The following is a 19,036-nucleotide window of genomic DNA, read 5'->3' on the forward strand; positions in this document are numbered from 1 at the left end:
TGCTACCTCGGCAAACGTCTCATGGCAAGCTTCACAGATTGCAGACAGAGCACGTCAATTTGGTGTGACAGACCACACAAGATGGGCACATGCGGCACAACAAGGTAAGGAAATTTGAACCACAAAAACAGCACTGCATTTGTTTTTGTGGGAATAGCATGTGAGGAAAAGAAGATTTGTAGCAGTGATGGTGGAAAAAATCAAACAGAAAACGCTAACAAGTGGTCGTGTGCAATGACTCATATATTGTCTTCGGGATTTGCCAATTGCTAAAAGCATGTGTGCAGCACTAATGATTGATCGCATTTGCCTAGTGAGCTCAAGCCTAGAATACAAAGTTTTGATGCTAGAATATACTGGTTGCCATGTATTGGCAACAGTATTTGCCATGTATGTAGGACTGCAGCTGCCATTGATATAGAATCCAAGTTTTGGTACTGAAAGGAGCTGGTTGCCATGCATTGGCAACAGTAGTTGCCATGTTTGTTGGACTGTAGCTGCCATGACTGGAGAACTACAGTTGCCATGCATGTCCACATGCAGACTCACGGCTTGCTGTTTGAATGATGTCATGCCAAATCACTTGCAGTTTATGTACTCCGTTACGATAAACATGTCATTCAAGCAAAATCTTACGCTCGTACCTGTTTTTTTATTACAGGGCCTTCAACTACAATCAACAGCGGCGCGGGGACATCTACTGCGGGGAGCTCTGAGCGCACGGAAGACGCGTTCCACCAGCCAGCCAACAATCATGCTGCAAACAATGCCGAGTCAGAGTCGGAAATGGCAATCATTCCAGCAATGCCGACAAGCACACCTTTGAACACAAGCACTGGCAACACTCAAGTAGATGAAAGTGCCGCCGATACTGAAGTGAATGATGAAACTGATGACGAAGCACAAGGGGATGAAGATGGTGGGCAATCAGAGATCATGGTACCTCAGCCACCTTACGTTGGGCAGAGATTTGAATCGTTCGCAGAGGCAAAGGAATTCTACCAGACATATGCAAAGTTCCATGGATTTGCGGTCAACACCGAATACCATAGGAAAATTAAGAAAACTAACGAGTACAGCAGAGGTGAGATGAGGTGCCACAAGGCACGAAGGAACAAGAAGGGGAAAGGTGTTGCGCCTGTCGTTCCGGAACGAAAGAGAGGTATCATTCTCAAGACGGAATGCCCTGTCCGGTGTAAGCTAAACGTAGATGGAGCACAGTGGGTGGTCACTGAATATTTTGACGAGCACAACCACAAACTCATAAAGAAGTTCGACCTGGTAAAATTTCTGACCGCCCACAGAGGATTCACCCCCCTCGAGAAGAAATTCATAAAGCTGCTACATGATTGTAACGTCGGTCCATCAAGAATGGTCCAGATACTATCACTCATCCACAGCAAAAAAGGGACTTTGAGTAGCATGCCCTACATACCAGCTGACGTCACAAACCTAAAGGCAAAGTACCGTAGAGAGAGCAAGTTGGCTGACATAGAGGCCACAATGGCCTACTTCGATGAGAAAGCGAAGGAAGATCCAGATTTCTTCTACAGGATAAGATTGGACGATGAGGACCGTGTCAGGAACATGTATTGGGTGGATGGTGCTGCAAGAAGAGCCTACAAACATTTCCGAGATTGCATTTCATTCGACGCGACATATCTCACTAATATGTACAAGATGCCATGCGCTCCATTCATAGGAATAAATAACCACAATCAGTCGTTGCAGTTCGGATGCGGGCTCGTTCGGAACGAAGACACGGATGGGTACGTTTGGCTGTTCAAGACCTTCTTGGAGTGCATGGGTGGACTTGCTCCGATGAACATAATAACAGACCAGGATTTTAGCATGCGTGCAGGCATAGAGGAGGTCTTTCCGTTGGCAGTGCACAGGCACTGCAGGTGGCACATTATAAAGAAGGCTGAGGAGACACTAGGACCGTTCTTTGCTGACCGTCCAGACCTGCACAAGGCATTCGAGCTGTGCGTGGACCACAGCTTGACGGTGGAGGAGTTTGAAAGGAGCTGGATGGCTATGATTGAAACATATCAAGTCCAAGACCACGAGACGCTTGCTAGCTTGTGGGAGAAGCGAATGTACTGGGTGCCGGCCTACTTCATGCAGTGCTTCTTCCCGTTTCTGCAGACTACACAGCGCAGTGAGGGGTTCAATGCTGTTTTGAAGCGGTACGTGAGCCCTGGCAACTCATTACTACAGTTTGCCAAGCAGTACACCGCTTTGCAACAAAAAATACTGGGATCCGAGCTACAGCAAGAAGCAAACACCGCGCTCAAGCAACCAAAATTGCTAACGTATTTACCAATGGAGAGGCAGATGAGCAAGATATACACCAACACGATTTTTAACAAGTAAGTCAGTTGTGTTACAATCTTATTTGCACAAATCATGAAGGTACCAGGTGCCATGTAGAATGCAATGCAGTTGAAATGCTTATTTGAAAATGATGATTGTGTTGAAAAGTAGCCATTAGGTACAGAGTAAACATGATATGTAGTTGCCGTGCTTAATGAACTACAGTTTGCCATGCTTAATGAACTGCAGTTTGCCATGTTTACTCAACTGCAGTTGCCATGTTTGATGAACTGCAGTTGCCATGTTCGATGAACCGCAATTGCCATGTTTAATGAACTGCAGTTGCCATATTTAATGAAATGTAAATTCCAATGGCCATGATGGTATGGAATGCAAATGCCAAATTGAAGTTGTTATGTAGTTGCCATGTTTAAATGAAATGCAGTTGCCATGTTTAATGAACTGCAGTTGCCATGTTTACTCAACTGCAGTTGCCATGTTTAATGAACTGTAGTTGCCATGTTTGAACGAACTGTAATTCCATTGGCCACAACAAACAAAAGGTGCTACAAAAAACTTCACACAAGAGTTTAACAAAAACCACACAAAACTTGCAGATTCCAGGAAGAAATAAAGCGTGCCAGCATGTACACGGCTTTCCAGGTGGACGAACATACGTTCAAGGTGTGTTCTATCATGGGCATGTCGGATTCAGAACCTGAAGACCCAGACAAGGGAAGGAACTACTTTGTGAAGGCATCGATAAGCGAAGGCGAATACTACTGCCAATGCTGCAAATTCGAACGGGACGGGATTGTGTGCTGTCACATTCTAAAAGTAATGGACTTGAACGCGGTGACACGAATGCCCCGCCATTTCATAAGGCGGCGATGGACTTGGGACGCTGACGACGCATTGGCGCCGCAAACATCAAACGCAGTTTTGGCCGTGCATGACGAGAGACCAGAGTCAACCATGGAAGCCGTGAGGCACGTTGTGTTGACAAAGAACTATGCTGAACTAATTGATGAAGCGTGCAAGAGTGATGAGACAGCAAAGGTCGCAGAAAAACACAGGAAGGCCCTCAAAAGAGAGCTTGATGAGATCAAGAAGAGGAAAGCTGAGGAAGCCTTACACAGGTTCCCCCGCACATCAAGTGTGCCTTCGTCCACAGGGCCATCATCTGAAAACTCGGAGGTAGGATCTGGAACAGCAAGCACACAAACACAGGTTAGGAACCCGCCCCGTTCCATCACAAAAGGGCGTCCAAAAGAGATAAGATACAAATCGGGATTGGAGATTCAAGCAAAACATAAGAAACCAAAGAAAGGGACGGGCAATCCGTAAACAACATTGGAGCACTTTGACTTGGTCCATGGTGACATTTTTTTGTAATCTAGATGTTCTAAATTTTGTAAAAACTGGAGAATGACTCTTCAGGTGCATCAGAATCTGAAGTAAAAATGCCATGAAGGAATAGCTGCAGTTGCCACGTGTATGGCACTGAATTTGCCATGTTACTTGAACTGAATCTGCCATGCAATTTCTACTGAATCTGCCATACCATTTCTACTGAATCTGCCATGCCATTTCTACTGAATTTGCCATGTTATTTTTACTGAATTTGCCATCTTATTTTTTACTGAATCTGCCATGTTAGTTGTACTGAACATGCCATGTTAGTTGTACTGAATCTTCACCGCGTAGATTTCCATGTTCAGTCAGCGCATTTTAGTCACACATATTGTATTCTGGTGCAAACTATGGGAAACAAGCTGAAACGGTCTCGTGCAGCAACCGCACAGGTTACTGCTCCGTGATCAAACTACCATGCTAGCCGGTACAGTTAGCAGTGCAAAAAAACCGAAAAAGCCAAACAAGAAAGAACGATAACTTTCACTAACCATGACTGATCTACTACATTTGCCATGTTTTCAGACATCAAGGACGCATTCAAAACACCATGCTGGTACTACCAACCCACAAGCACATAATAATACTGAAAACACATAAACGTATCTGCTGTCAAACCTAAGTAGGTTCACATCCACACATATATTACAAACTATTCAAATGTCACTCACACGCCACCACTGTATACTAGGCTACGGGGAGATGCAGTCATAGCATATTACAAGGACATAGTTTTGAAAAAGACAAGGTAATACCTTACATTCCTCGGCAACAGAATGTAAGGTAGGCGTTCGGTCAGGAGCACCACGTGATCACTTGTACTTCTTGGTGGCTTTCTTCACAGCTTCCTCTATGAACTCACGTGCGTTGGACCGCGTGTTGAAATCTTCATTCATCAACCAGTTCCATGTGTAAATTTTGCGGAGCTCGACGACCATTCCAGCTGTGACGACAGGAACCCGTCGACCTTCCCACTTTGCAAGGTATTCCAACATGTGGAAGCCGCAGTCGTGCCTAAACAAGAAAAGAGTCAGGTTAACTCACAAGAACATATAGAAAAAATCATAAACTTCAATTCAGAGGTGACAAAAAAGAGAGGGTGAGCATTGGTTTGGAGGACACATGAGGAAAAGATGGGAAAATACCGGTTTCCTTGCTTCGTAGTCGCCACGTACTCAATTGGAAAATGTCTGATCTGGACCTTTGAGTTTTCATAGTGACGGTTCCATGTCTCTTTGAGGTTGTTGATGAAGTATTCAGCATGCGTAGTAAGGTCTGCATCAGCTTCTGAACGCATTGAATCAAGCACCTCAAAACGTTGGTTCTTCAGGTCAAGGCAGATCGCATAGTGGTGACCACACTTGTCGTGTGGGTCGTGTGGTGCAAGCTCCTGGAACATGGGGAACAAGACCTGCAAACAAAAATGAAGGAAAGAAAAGAAGCAGAGCTCACATTAAGAACAGAAATGATGAAGTTGGGAAAATGACATGTAAAGATATCACCGGTTACACTAACAGGCACATGAGTGACTACGAAAGCATCAAGGGGCCAAGAAAAGTGGACAAACGTATAATGTTTAGTTGTAGTGGGTAATTAAAAGAAGTTGCCGTCCATGTATGAACAAAGTTGCCATGTATTTTAGTTTGAAGTTGCCACATAGGTTGTATTAGGAAAGCAAATCAGAAGTCATTTTACATGGCAGCTGTTGCCACATGAAACAGCTGTCACAAAGCAGGGTGTAGCCCACATCTGAAGCATAGCTACTGGCAAAAAAATAACATGGGAGGAAAAAATGTGCAAAAAAGGAAGGAGTACTCACACATTTCTTCATTGTGAGCTTGAAATCACCATGCGCAGCAAAATGCTTCCTCAGGATTTTGTGGTGGAAGTCACCATCCCATATTTCGCATGTCACAGTGTACTGCATGATTGTTTTGTCGGGAGACATATCCATATGCCTGTTGATGAAGTCAATCCCACATGCAACTACATTCTTCGATATTTTACCGAGTGGCCTCACAGACTCGGCAAGATCACCCAGGTCGACGTACGTCGCATCACATTGTATGATCTTGGTTCTGTCCAAACATGAGCTGTATGAAAATGATATAACATGAAAGAATCATGTCTACTAAGTGAAAAAAAGAAATAAAACGTAAACGGAGCATATCTAGAAATATCAAAAAGGATGAATAGTAAAAAGAGCAAAGCAAATGAGAGGTTTATGTGGGTGTGGTCATTACGCTTTCAGCTCCTTCATGTGCTTGCTGTTGGACCTCGCATTTCCAAAGCGCTTGACAATATCGTACAGCTGGTTCTGATCCTTTGTGGCCTTGACTTCCGGCTCATAATCATCCGTGGGTGGCGCGTGAACTACCCTACGTTGCCTCATAGAACCAGGGGTGGCACTTCTAATGGTATCCTCAGATACCGACTCAGCAGGCGCGTTGGAACTTGATTGGCCCTGACCTCGTGAGGACCTCCTCTGCAATGCTGCCTCCTCAATCCTGCGGTAAGCTTCATCAAGTGACGGCGTAATCTCCTCAGGGGTGGCTGCAAGGATCAAAAAAGTGGGTTAGGATACCTGGAAAACAAAACAAATTTAGTGTGAAAGAAGGTTGCAGAATATGAAATGTAGGCACAGAAAGTAGGGAGTTGCCATGTGCAGGCAACTCCAGTTGCCATGTGCAATGCATTGTAGTTGCCATGTGACAACAACTACAGTTGCCATGATCTATCAACTGCAGTTGCCATGTGCTTGCAGAATGGAAAATGCAGCATGGCGACAGAAAAATGTAGGTGACAGCATGCAAGCAAATCCAGTTGCCATGTCCATCAGATAACATTTGCCATCACAAAAGTGAGAACCCAAAAAAATGCTTGGGACAAAAGTCATACTAAAAAGATGTATACACGAATATGATAAACGCATAAGAAATGTACCTTGCACAACCGGCTCTGCGAACTTCACAGCCTTCCTGCCCTCGACCATTGGCTGCGCCATCATTGGGGCCATGCCTGCCGGGAAAGCAAAGGCAACTGGTGAAGGATCTTGCACCACTGGTTCATCTTGACTGCGATCGATGCCAAGGCTACAGCTCGGTGGGGTGAAGGCCATTGGGTGCCTCTCCTGCCTACTGGCCGGACCGCGAACAACTTGCTGGGCAGAATCCAAGGGTGAAAGATCAACAAACATTTCTGCATCGGCCGCTGCAGAATCATCGGGCTTATTCGTAGGGCGGGGCGTGCTGTCAGCGGTATCAGTCGCAGCTTTCTTGACAATCTTCTTGTTTGGGCTGTAGGGGACACCGATGTTGACTGGGAGCTTAGAAGTGCGCAGATTTAAGCTGGGGTTATCCACTGCGGGTAAAGACGCAGTCTGCTCCGCACGTTCACCTCCGTCAGTCGTGCCCGGCTTGCCACCTGGGTCGGTTGTACTCCGGTCTTCCGTTCTCTCCATAACATTGCTTCTGGCAGGTGGTGGGAACAGTGTGGACGCAGGCACATAACCAGAGTCATCTCTGCTGCTCCTAGCTACAGCCGGCGCGTTGGGTATGTCTGCAGATTGCTTGCGGGGGCTACGACGCCTAGGTGGAAGACCAGCTCGCGCAACGGTCACCTTGGCAACCTCTGGAGCACCAGAAGCTGGAGCTGTTGTGCCAAGAGTCTCACTTATGGATGGCATATCATTATGAACTGTCGCCTCAGCCCCTTCTTTCGTGGACGAAGAAGTGCCACCACCCACGCGCTTGGAATCCATGTCAAATGAGCGGGAATCTTCCTTGCTTAGGTTGATCTCGGGGGCGTCCACTTCAACACTTGCTGATCGGGTGGCATGGCTCACAGCAGCATCCTTCATTGCTAGCAGAGTGGGCAATATTTCAGCAGTCCTGGCAGATACCGACTCGTCACTCCCAGATGTACGGATGCCTGCTGTCGTAGCCTGCACATCCGCAACCGGCGGAGATGCTCGGCCGCTTGCATCAGAGCTAGTGGGAACAATGGACGGTGCAGCAGCAGGTTTGTGCACTGGCGCCTCATGAACATCTGAGTTGCCACCTGTCGACAGCTTTGAGTGTATGCGTTCGAGTGGGTCTCTGGGGTTCTGCTTCGTCACGCGTGTGGTAGTCTTCTTCACCCTGAAAAAAACACACGAACATTGTTAGATGAGCAGATGATAGTTTCCATGTAGGTAGAATAAGAGTTGCCATGTGGACCAGTTAGCAGTTGCCATGCGTAACAAGCAGCAGTTGCCATGGTAGACATCTTAAAAAATGTAAGAAATGTGTGATGTGCCAGGAATGCCATTTCAAAACTAGGTGTGGATGAGTGCACAAACAGATGGAAAAGCTGGTAGTTGCCATGTAGGTGGAATAAGAGTTGCCATCTTGACTAGTTAGCAGTTGCCATGCAAAAACAAGCAGGAGTTGCCATGTAGTAAAAAGAAATAGAGCATGGGAGAAACAGCAGTTTCAAAAAGTGTGGGACTCATGGCAGAAGCACATGTGGCAAGCTGAACAGCTGCATTGAAAAGCAAAAATATAGCAATATGGCGATGAAAAAGAACAGGGATAACCTACTTCTTGACTGTCTTCCTCAAATCCGGCAACACGACAGGATCACCGGTGTTGGACGTCGACGTACGAGGAGATGACCTAGTGGAAGGCGTGTCACCAGCAATAGGGGCACCCTTGTTCAATCGAGCAGAAACACGGGTGGGCGTTGGTGCTTGTTTCTTCGTAACTGCTCGTCCACCAGCTGTCGCCTCACTGCACATATAAGAAACAGGCAAAAAAAGGTGCCAAGTGTCAGACACGAAAATCGTTGCCACGCTTAGCAAAAACAAATTGAAAAAGGGGTCAGTCTGTTCGAAAGGATAGACAAAACAAAACACTAAAAAGAAGTCGAACCTCCTCCTAGCAGCTAAGGGATCGGTCCTAGGTCTCTTGACAGGAGAGCCCTGCCCAACATCCTCTGGATCCCTCCCCCTCTTTGAGGGCGACACCCCCTTGCCTCTCGCAGCTGTATGTTCTTTGACTTTCTCCGGTGAGGGGACATCTGGTGCACCCTTGCCCTTCTTACCACCTGCACGAACTTCAACATGTTCATCATCGTCGGTGTCATGATGCACGTTCTCCATGTCATCGTCGTCGTCCTTGTCGAGAGCAGCATCTCCATCTAGTTCATCTTGTGTGTCCGGAAGCTCCTGCGAGCTGTTGTAGTCGTACCGACCACGGCAACCAGTTGGCCGATGTGTCCGTTCTGCAACAAAAGGAGTGAACTGCCTCGCAACCGCGTCGCTGTCAGAGCCATTAAGGGACGTCCAACCCTCAACCAACTTCCCGAGCAAGCTGGTCATTCCGGATGCAAACTGCCCAATTAGATGCTCAACAGGTGCCCTCGCCTGTGCACGAAACAAGAAGCAGCAGTAACCAAACCGTATTAAAGTCACGTGCACAAGATCAAAATAAACCAGACACAACCATAGATATATATATCCTTGATTACCTCAATAGGACAAGACGGAGCTGAGTGCACGTCCATCCACTTTCCAAAGTTTTGAGGCCCACCAAACACGCTGTAGTCTATAGCATGCTTGGCCATCAGCTGGAAAAAACCAAAAAAACAGCTAGCATGTAAAGAGAGAAAACAATGAACACTAACTAACAGTTCATGTATTGCAAAAATAAAAATAAAAAAGAGGAAGAGGATAGAAGTTTCAAAATGGATGGCAGAGTTGCCATGTGGCGTCAGACATGGATACCATGCGCAGATAGCCATGGCTAACAAGGTAGTCATCTCTTGTTGGCCACAGACGGTTGCCGTATGGGGATTTTTTCATATGTTATGCAGCGTCAAAATTGAAAGAATGTCGTGCAAAGAAAGAAGCCAGAACTAACCTGCAGTTTCCCGTATTTCTTATCAGTTATCTTGTCCGCGGCAAGCACAGCCTTGACAGCATCATAAGTCCACGCAGAAACAGCAAACTTGTGTGGAGGCGGCGGGCCTCCTATCCCAGTAAAGTCCACAGTGGACAGATCAAGACGATCGACGTACATGAGCTGATGTACAACAATTTAAAAAGAAAAAATATCAGTTGCCATCATGGTATTTTGCAAAAAAGAAGCTAACGTATGTTCCTTCAATCATCAAGTTGGAGGGCATGAAAAGAAAGGAAAGAGTTGCCATGTATTTCTGTTAGTTGCCATCTATATGTGGCAGTTGCCATTCTAGTTACGGTGGCAGTTGCCATCTTGTTATGATGGTAGTTGCCATCTTGTTATGATGGTAGTTGCCACAATGTCACCATCATGGTTGCCATGCATGCTCAAGGAGCTAGGAGTGTTTGCAAAAAGAGTTGTACAAAAATACCATTAAATGGAGTCGACAACCCTTCTGGTACATCTTGTTTGAGAATGCATCATGCAGGAAGTCCGCAATGAACTTACACCAATTCATGTTCTTCACTTCTTTCAGTTTTGCCTGCACGACATAAATTTCATGATAAGAAGTTGCTGCATCAGAAATCAAAAATGGGAAAACATCAAAAAAACTGGCAGTGACTAGCTTACAGATGACATAGGAGTCAAAAGATTGAAGGAAAAAATGAAGAGTAGAGATAGAGCATTCACCAGGATGGGGAAGCATTTGTTGCTTGGGCGGAGAGATGTGGTCGAGATCAGGTACATGAGTAGCTTCATCTTAAAAACTTCGCCATGGGTTTTCATGCCCTCCAGCGAAGTTGCCAGCACGGTCGTGTTCGGCATGGATGTCATCCCAGGAAACAAACGGGCAAACAACGTTTCATCAATTGTATTATTAACCTCATATGGGACTTTGATTTCTCCACGGGGCACACCCAACATGCAGAACACGGATTCCTCGTCTAACGACAGTCTTCCACGTCCTGGAATCACAAATTCCCTGGAGGCGGGCTCGTAAATCTCACTGAGCCAGTCACATACAGGGTTCACTAGATTCTTGCACCGAACATCCATCAGAGCCTGCATCCCCAACTCAGCAGCAACTCCCTTCTGGTCGTCGGTGAATCCCTCGGTCAATATAGTCAGGCGTTCCTGTGAAGCCCTATTGCGATTACGTTTCTTCTTCTGCAAAACAGAGAAATGATCATTTGTTGCCATGTTTCACTATCATGAAGGTTTAGACCCTATCAGACGATTGCAAACTCAACATGACATTCAAAACATATGGGGGAAGGGGGCTGGGGGTGTGGACAGTTACCTCATCGCCGTCTTTTCTCCGTCCAGTTGCCCGATTCTGCCGCGGTAACTCCATGAAATCATCATCATCGTCTTGATGATCGCCGCGAGCCATTCTGCTGAGGTAAGAACAAAGCAAAATGTCAGGGTGAAAATGAAAGTATGAAGTAAGCAGTTGCCACCTAACAGAATGTACTTGCCACATGGGCTCAATTGAATGTGGCAAAAAGTTTAGGCAATATCGTATGAACACCCACACCCCCTATGATTGTCCAACAATAAATGTGGCAACAAAACACATTGGCTTCATTTGAAAAAATGTACAGATCATAAGGCACTTGAAACAAAATGCTGAAGTTGCCATGTTAGCACAAGATAGTACGAAAGAAAGGCACAAATCTTCCACTGCACAAACATAAAATGTGGCAGCTCACACCCTGTCCTCATACAAAAATGAGTTGCCATGTGTTCAAAGGAAAAATGTGCTAGGTTGAAATTGCCATGTTAAAATGCAACACAAAATTCAAAAAAGCGCTGAAAAACATCTACTGAACAACCTGAAATTGCAATGCACACACTGACCTCATATTAAAAATGAGTTGCCATTTAGTACGGACAAATACGTTCAGATATCACAAGTCAGCGTGGCAAAACACGAAACTGGGTCTGCAGTACAATGAATTTGCCACATTATCCTGCCTATAACATGGCAACAGACATGCTGTGTTCAGAGAGATACTTGCCACATGGAAAGCATATATATGGCATCTGACACAGTTGATGTGGAAATTAGTTGCCATCCAGTGCACATAGTTGCTGAAACTGACATGACAACCTAGTTACTATACTTTGCCATGCCACATTATCCTGTCAGTTGCCACAAGTCACCGTGGCAAAACACAAATTTGGGCCTGTAGTACAGTGAATTTGCCACATTATCCTGCCTACAACGTGGCAACAGCCATAGTGTGTTCACAGAAATACTTGCTACATGGAAAGCATATATGTGGCTACTGACACAGTTGATGTGGAAATTAGTTGCCATCCAGTGCACATAGTTGCTGAAACTGCAATGACTATCTATTTACTACACTTTACCATGCCTACAGCGTAGCAGCAGCCGTAGCATGTGCACAAAATTAGTTGGCACATGGAAACACATATTTGTGGCAACTATCACAATCAATCAGGAAATTGGTTGCCATATGGTGCAGACAGTTACTCAAACTACCATGTTTGCATTCATACTGCACTTTGAAAAACAACTACCTAGATCTAGGGTTCAATGGCAACTATCATAACTTGAAATTCATCACCAAAAATCTCCCTGCACTGATCGCAAATAGCATTTCGAAGCAATGCGCAACTATCGGAAAGAAAAACGACGGCCCAATCCCATGGCACAACCAGGATGTGGCTCCGGACAGGCCTAACCACACCGGCGTGACCGCCACCGCGGCGGCGACGAAACTGCTCAATGCCACCGAAAACGGCAAGCACAAGACTCCGCCGCCGGCGGGAACGCCGGCGCATCGCGAACCCGCCTGAATCTCGAGCGAAGCATCGACCACGGAGGGGATGGGAGAAATGCAGGCAATGATTTGGAGCGTGGGAGGGAGCATTAACTTCAATCTGTAGGCGCTCCGGCGAAGACGCTCCGGTCCGGCGAGTCCCACCGACGGCCGCGAATGCCGTCGACTCTTCCGCCTCCGCTGTTGCCTTCTCCTCTCGCCTTCTCCTCCAATCGACTGAACTGCGGGGTGGGTTGTGCGAGTAACTGAGGGGAGGAGTAAATGGAACCGTGAGGGGGAGGGGGGCGAAGTGCGCGACGTGTTTGACGTCAACCACGGTCGGCGCGAGGCATGCGGGCGCAGAGCAATTCCACCGCACGCCCTCGAGTGGCAACCGCTGACCGCGGGGGGGAGGGGGGCAACCGGCGTGTGGGCGAACTATGTCACACACCACACACGCACCTTGTCCTACGTGGCACATAAAATCGGTCAAAACGTGCCAAGATTCGTGCAGATACTGCTGGACGGCGATGGAGGCGTGTGGTTGAGATGGCTAACACCCACACGTGTGGGCGTTAACATTTCCGAACAAACAAACAAAGAAAACAAGTATTGGGATAGAAATGTATGTGATGAAGAAGACTTAGATGTGACATAGTTATGTCACATCTAGATGTGTCCTAGACACACCCTTGATTTTTTGCCCTTTGTGAGATGGGTCCCGCATGTAATGACCAAAACACACATGCTCCGAGATTGACCAGGAACGGGAGAGGAGCTCTCGGTCGCTCGCCTTATCCCCTTCCTCTCGCCGGTAGCAACGCCATGAGACGGCTAAGGCTACTCTCAACGGCCAACGCCCTTGGTTGTCCCCGGCGGCTACATCCCGGCGACGTGAGTCCTCTCTGTCCCGCTCCCCCTCCCGAGGCGACTACATCCCGACGTGTGCTCTGCTGCCGGCCACCGCGTTGCCGTGATGTGCGTTGCCGCTGCCGCTTCTGCTCCGCAGCCGGCGCCTTACACCACGGAGCGGACAGGTTGACCCTTCCTTTTGCCGCCTCGCACATCAGCAACTCGTCCATGGTGCGGAAGCCGACGCCGTGCTCTACTCCGTCCACCTGCTTGTGCAGGTCATCCTGCGCGGTCCTCGATCCGCACGGCCGCCGCCTCCGTACAGGTCGTCCCCGAGCCGCATGGCCGCTGCCTCTGTGTAGGTCTCCAGTAGCAAGGGCCGCCGGCCTCGTACGGCTGCTGCTCCGCGACGGGTCGTCTAGATGTACAAGTACCACAGATTGACAACACCATGCATCCTGCAACTTTCTTTGCTTTTCTTTTTTTGACGTTCTCAGAGCCTGCATCTTCCATCTCTTCCTTGCATGGACGGATTCATCATTTTGAACATCTAGTTTAGCACATCAATTTGGACAATGATTGATCAATTACTTACATTGTTCCCTCGCCGCTGCTCCCTTTCCTAGCCGATGCCGCTCCTTTCGCTTTTGCTGCTTGCCGCTGTTGGTCGTTGACAGCACTAGGTGCAGCACAGCCCCGGTGGCCACGCTCGTGTGCGCTTCTCCCAGCAACCTCCTATCACATTCTCTCGTGTGCTCGTGTGCGACTGGGAGCCAGCTCATTCTGGGCAAAGGGGAGGGCGACACCTCTTCTACCACCTGGGGACGCGCCGGCCTCCTTGGTGGCACGGGTTTGGCCATCCTCTCTGTCAGGGCGGCGGGGATGATGTGGACCAAATCATGACCAAGGCATCCAAGAGTGAGGTTAATGCTAGCACAAATGCTGAACCATTAGAGCATCCAAAGGAAGACAAGGGCAAAACCATTATCTTAGTTGGGAAGCTTCTGGTGCCTATTTTGGGAGAAATGACATATCAGATTTCCAGCTGCAACTTCCCACCTAAACACTACAGGAATCAGCTATTTTGCCGTCTACCACGGCGGACGGCAAAGGCATGAACGGCGGACGGCAAAGGCCTTTGCCGGCAGCCGCGGACGGCAAAAGGCTCCGGCAAAGTAGGCTACGGTAAACAGCTACTTTGCCGTCTGCTTCCGGGCGGCTGACGGCAAAGGCCCTTTGCCGTCTGCCGCGGACGGCAAAGAGAGCGGACGGCAATAATTGCGCTGTCAGTCCGTTAAGTGGCTAACGGCAGGCCTTTGCCATCCGCGGCAGACGGCAAACTTTCTAGTGTCTTTGCCGTCTGCCTTATGATGTCATCTACACGTCACTACATGGCAGGCCTTTGCCGTCCGCCGCTGACGGCAAAATTGTTTACTCTTTGCCGTCTGCCACTGTAGGCAAACTGACCAAATGGGTCAGCTCCCAGGAAGCACAGTTGGCTGCCACGTGGCTTCTTTGCCGTCCGCGGCAGACGGCAAAGAGCCCGTTGCCGTCGGTGGCAGACGGCAAAGAGCCTGCATATTGGCTCTTTTTTCTGTTTTTTATTAAATCCAACAATTTTCACAGCAAATATATATGACATATATAGATATATTTCACAGGCATTCATATCACATATATCCAGCACATAAGTTCCATACATTCATACATAAGCAAGTTCAATCCATTCATACATAAGCAACTTCCATCCATACATATTACATAAGCAAGTTCCATCCATCAATTCATACATAAACAAGTTCCATCCATACATAAACAAGAAGACTAGAACAAGAAGAGTAGCTTCCATGAAGTGAATGAAATCTGCAAAATGGCAAAATAAGAAAGTTAGAAATAGGTGACTGGAATAAGACTAGAACAAGAAGAGTAGAACAAGAAGAAGACTAGAACAAGAAGAGTAGAACAAGAAGAAGACTAGAACAAGAAGAGTATGTCATTTATGAGCTAACTTACGTGAAATGGATCATATATGAGCTAACTAAGTTGAAATGGGTCGTTTATGAGCTAGCTAAGGTGAAATGGATCATTTATGAGCTAACTTAGTTGAAATGGGTCGTTTATGAGCTAACTAAGGTCAAATGGATCGTTTTTGAGGTAACTAAGGTGAAATGGATCGTTTTTTAGCTAACTTAGGTGAAATGGATCATTTATGAGCTAACTTAGTTGAAATGGATCGTTTTTGAGCTAACTTAGGTGAAATGGATCATTTATGAGCTAATTTAGTTGAAATGGATCTTTTTGAGCTAACTTAGGTGAAATGGATCATTTAAGAGCTAATTTAGGTGAAATGGATCGTTTTTTAGCTAACTTGGTGAAATGGATCGTTTATGAGCTAAATTAGTTGAAATGGATCGTTTATGAGATAACCTAGGTAAGATGGGTCATTTTGGAGTTAACCTAGGTGAAATGGGTCATTTTAAAGCTAACGTAGGTAAAATGGATCATTTAGGAGCTAATCTAGGTAAAATGGGTCATTTTTGAGCTAACTTGGATGAACTGGATCATTTATAAGCTAACCAAGGTAAAATGGGTCATTTTAGAGCTAACTTAGGTAAAATGGATCGTTTATGAGCTAACTAAGCTAATTATGCAATTTTTGACATAAGTAAGCTAAGTACAGATCGTTTTAGAGCTAACTTAGGTAAAATGGATGGTTTTGGAGGTCAGTAAGCTTATTAAGTCATTTTGGAGGAGAAGAAGCTAAGTCTAGGTCATTATGGTAAGCATTGGAGGAAATAAAGCTAAGTCTAGGTCTTTATGCATGTGTTAAGCAAAACACTAGATAAACTTACCATGATCCAGGAGGTGTAGGAGCGGGCTGGCTCGTGTCGGTAGCTGGAGAAGGATCGTGCGATGCTTGTCTGGAGTTACGCTGCACCAAAGATCATTTCCAATGTCTTGTTAGCATGATGACACTCAAATGTTAAGACTAGCAAGTAATGTCCATTCAAATTAAACTCACCGTGGTCCCAGGAGCAATCACTGGCATCGGCGGAGCGGTCTGACCGGTCTTCTCGCACACAGACTGCACATTTGGTTTTGACGACTCAGTCATACTAGTTAGTAATGAGACAAACACTACATGAATGTTTTGGCTAATCTGCAGAAGAAACTTACCACAAGGAGCTCGTACATGGCCCTTGCCTGCATGTCATTCCGTGCCCTCTCCTCCTCCATCATCTTTGTCGTCCTCTCCTCCAACTCCCGCTGCCTCTCCGCCGCCTCCGCCAGAAGTTTCTCCGTTCTATCTCTCTCACTCTGTATAGCAGCCTGCAACACCACTCACATGACCATTTGTAATCATTGATGGAAGCGCACACAATGTAATGGAGAAAGATAGCTGAGTACGTATCACTAACCTTGATGGCGAGTTGCACTGGCCGTTCACGAGGCCTTATCTCAGGAGCGGAGCTCGACTGGCGCGCCTTGATCTCCGGGAGAGTGCTAGGACAACGGATAAGTCCATCTCCAATGGCTATGGAGCCATGGGACCTCCCGCCACCAGATATCATCACCAGCTCTGGATCAATGGGACCCTGGCTCGGGTTAAAGTCCTCCCCTTTCCTCGCCTTCCCCTCATCTCTATATCTCACGAGCTTGTTGTGGGAGGAGATGTTGGTGAAGTTGTTTGCATCATCGAGGTCAGACTGAGAGAAAGGCTTGACTTTCTTGAAAGAGGCAGTGTGGGCCATGGAATACAGGTCGTACACCTCTGGCACCTTATCCACCTTATTGTGGCGTGCCTGAAAGAGAGAAACAATGTAAATTAGTAATTAAAGGGCTCAAGCTAGCATGATGAATGAATTGCATGAATCATGAAGCAAACCACATACCCAGTTCCGCCCGAACTGATATAAGTTGGAGCTGCCTTGATGGTGTGGCACACCTTCCATTTGGGCACGTTTGTCCTTGGCCCCGTTGTGGAGGGCTAGCCATTCTTTTAAGCACCACTCATTGACCAACACCTCCCAACAATCCATCCGATCCGCACACCATCTCGGAGGCGCCTAAGTTAGCAAATAGAAACTTGAGCGCTACGGCTAAGAATTACTAAATGAAGGAACTTAAGTAGAAGGCCTTAAGAATTACCTTCATGTACTGCTCCTTACTCAGGAACTTATCGCGGCACGCCGGCTTGGTCTTCTTGATACCACGCAAGGCGTAGTAGTCTCGAACAGCCTGCACCCGAGCCTCGTGCCGTAAGTTCTGTAGTAGGCGCTTGCAGACGCTCTCGATAACATGTGCCGCGTCCTCCTCGTATCCCTCCTCACACCTGTAGAATGTCTGCAATCAAATGAGACAATATTGATTAGTACAATTAATAACTAGCTAGTTGAAGATTTTTAAATGTGTAAAGGAGAAATTACCCAGAACTTTCTGATCACCATGTCTGCCCTCGTGTCGCACAAGACACCGTCGATAATCTCATCCGGCGGGGCCGGGGCAGCCAAGTAGTGCTCCCAGCTCAATCCAAGCTCTGGAAGCCGACCCGCACCAGGCAACGTGACAAACCCGGGAAGTTTTGCCGGCAAAGAACTCCAAGGATGGAGTTGGGCCGGCGGACACTATGATGGTGGTCCCAACCCCTGCAGCATGACAAGGCCAACGCATTAGTTATTTGAAGAAACATGAATGCAGAAGGTACAAAAATATTAAATGCACTTACGTACCTCTCCCCATCAGGGAAAATCAACCACCTCTGCTCGCGGGTCGCCGGCACGGACGGGAGCCGTGTAGCACCACGCTGGTAGACGGTGCCCTCCTCCTCCTCAATATCAGTCGGCTCCCCGCCATCATCAGCATGGCCACTCGGCTCCTCGGGCTGATCCGGCCAGGTACCCCATCCGGACGTGTGCTCCTCCGGGGTCTCGTGGGCCGAACTCTCGTGGGCCGAAGGCCAGTCGACCCGAGGCTCGTGGGCCCAAGACCCGTGGACCGGAGGCTCGTGGACCGGAGTCCGTGTAGCCTCCTCCTCGGACGAGTCCACCCTAGCAGTCACGTGCTCGGGTGAAACAGCTGGGGGTGGCGGCGAGGAAGGCGCCGTAGCAGTCACCCTACCTCCTCCCCCGCGACCACGTGCCCCACCTCCTCTCTTCCTACCTCGTCCCCTGCTGGGCACCGCGGTCGACGAAGAAGGGCCCGGCGGTGTCGCCATACTGTCCAGCAATGCTCGGCGGAGAGGTGCGTCTGGAATGGAAGACCTCAGACCACGCGCCGACGAAGAAGGGGCCTTGGCACGCTCCCGACCAGCGCCCACCATCTTTCAACACCTGCCATGACAAACAGTAAACGAAATTAGTACAACATAAAAAAAAGACCGACATGAATAATAATATGTGTATCACTTAAGTGTATCATCATCAAGTACAACATAAAAAAATTTAATACCTGACACTACTAATAATCTCGATCAGTATCATCAATAAATGCATAATCATCATCATCACTATAATCAATGACGGGCTCATAGGGTTCAGTGGCATCAACATGTGGAAGGCCACCTTGACGAAATCGGTCAAGCAATGACAGGTCATCCGCAGCAGTAACCTCTTCTTGTTCCGGCTCTTCTTGTTCCTCCTCTAGGGTGATGTCGGGGTGCCGGGTCGGGGTCAGGGTGCCGTGTCGGTGTCGGGGTCGGGGTGTCGGGTCAGGCTCGGGGTCGGG

At 47.6% G+C, this 19,036-nt stretch overlaps 1 protein-coding gene across 1 annotated transcript; it reads left to right on the forward strand.

Annotated features, from left to right (window-relative positions):
- Positions 1-1,503: 1,503 nt before the first annotated feature.
- On the forward strand, positions 1,504-3,663 carry LOC123056054 (protein FAR1-RELATED SEQUENCE 5-like). Its single transcript, XM_044479810.1, has 3 exons — positions 1,504-2,055; positions 2,149-2,372; positions 2,934-3,663. The coding sequence occupies exons 1-3, from the start codon at positions 1,504-1,506 to the stop codon at positions 3,661-3,663; spliced, it is 1,506 nt and encodes a 501-aa protein (XP_044335745.1).
- The last annotated feature ends 15,373 nt before the right edge of the window (positions 3,664-19,036 follow it).

Source organism: Triticum aestivum, chromosome 2D (assembly GCF_018294505.1).
Source record: "Triticum aestivum cultivar Chinese Spring chromosome 2D, IWGSC CS RefSeq v2.1, whole genome shotgun sequence".
Classification (NCBI taxonomy): Eukaryota; Viridiplantae; Streptophyta; class Magnoliopsida; order Poales; family Poaceae; genus Triticum; species Triticum aestivum.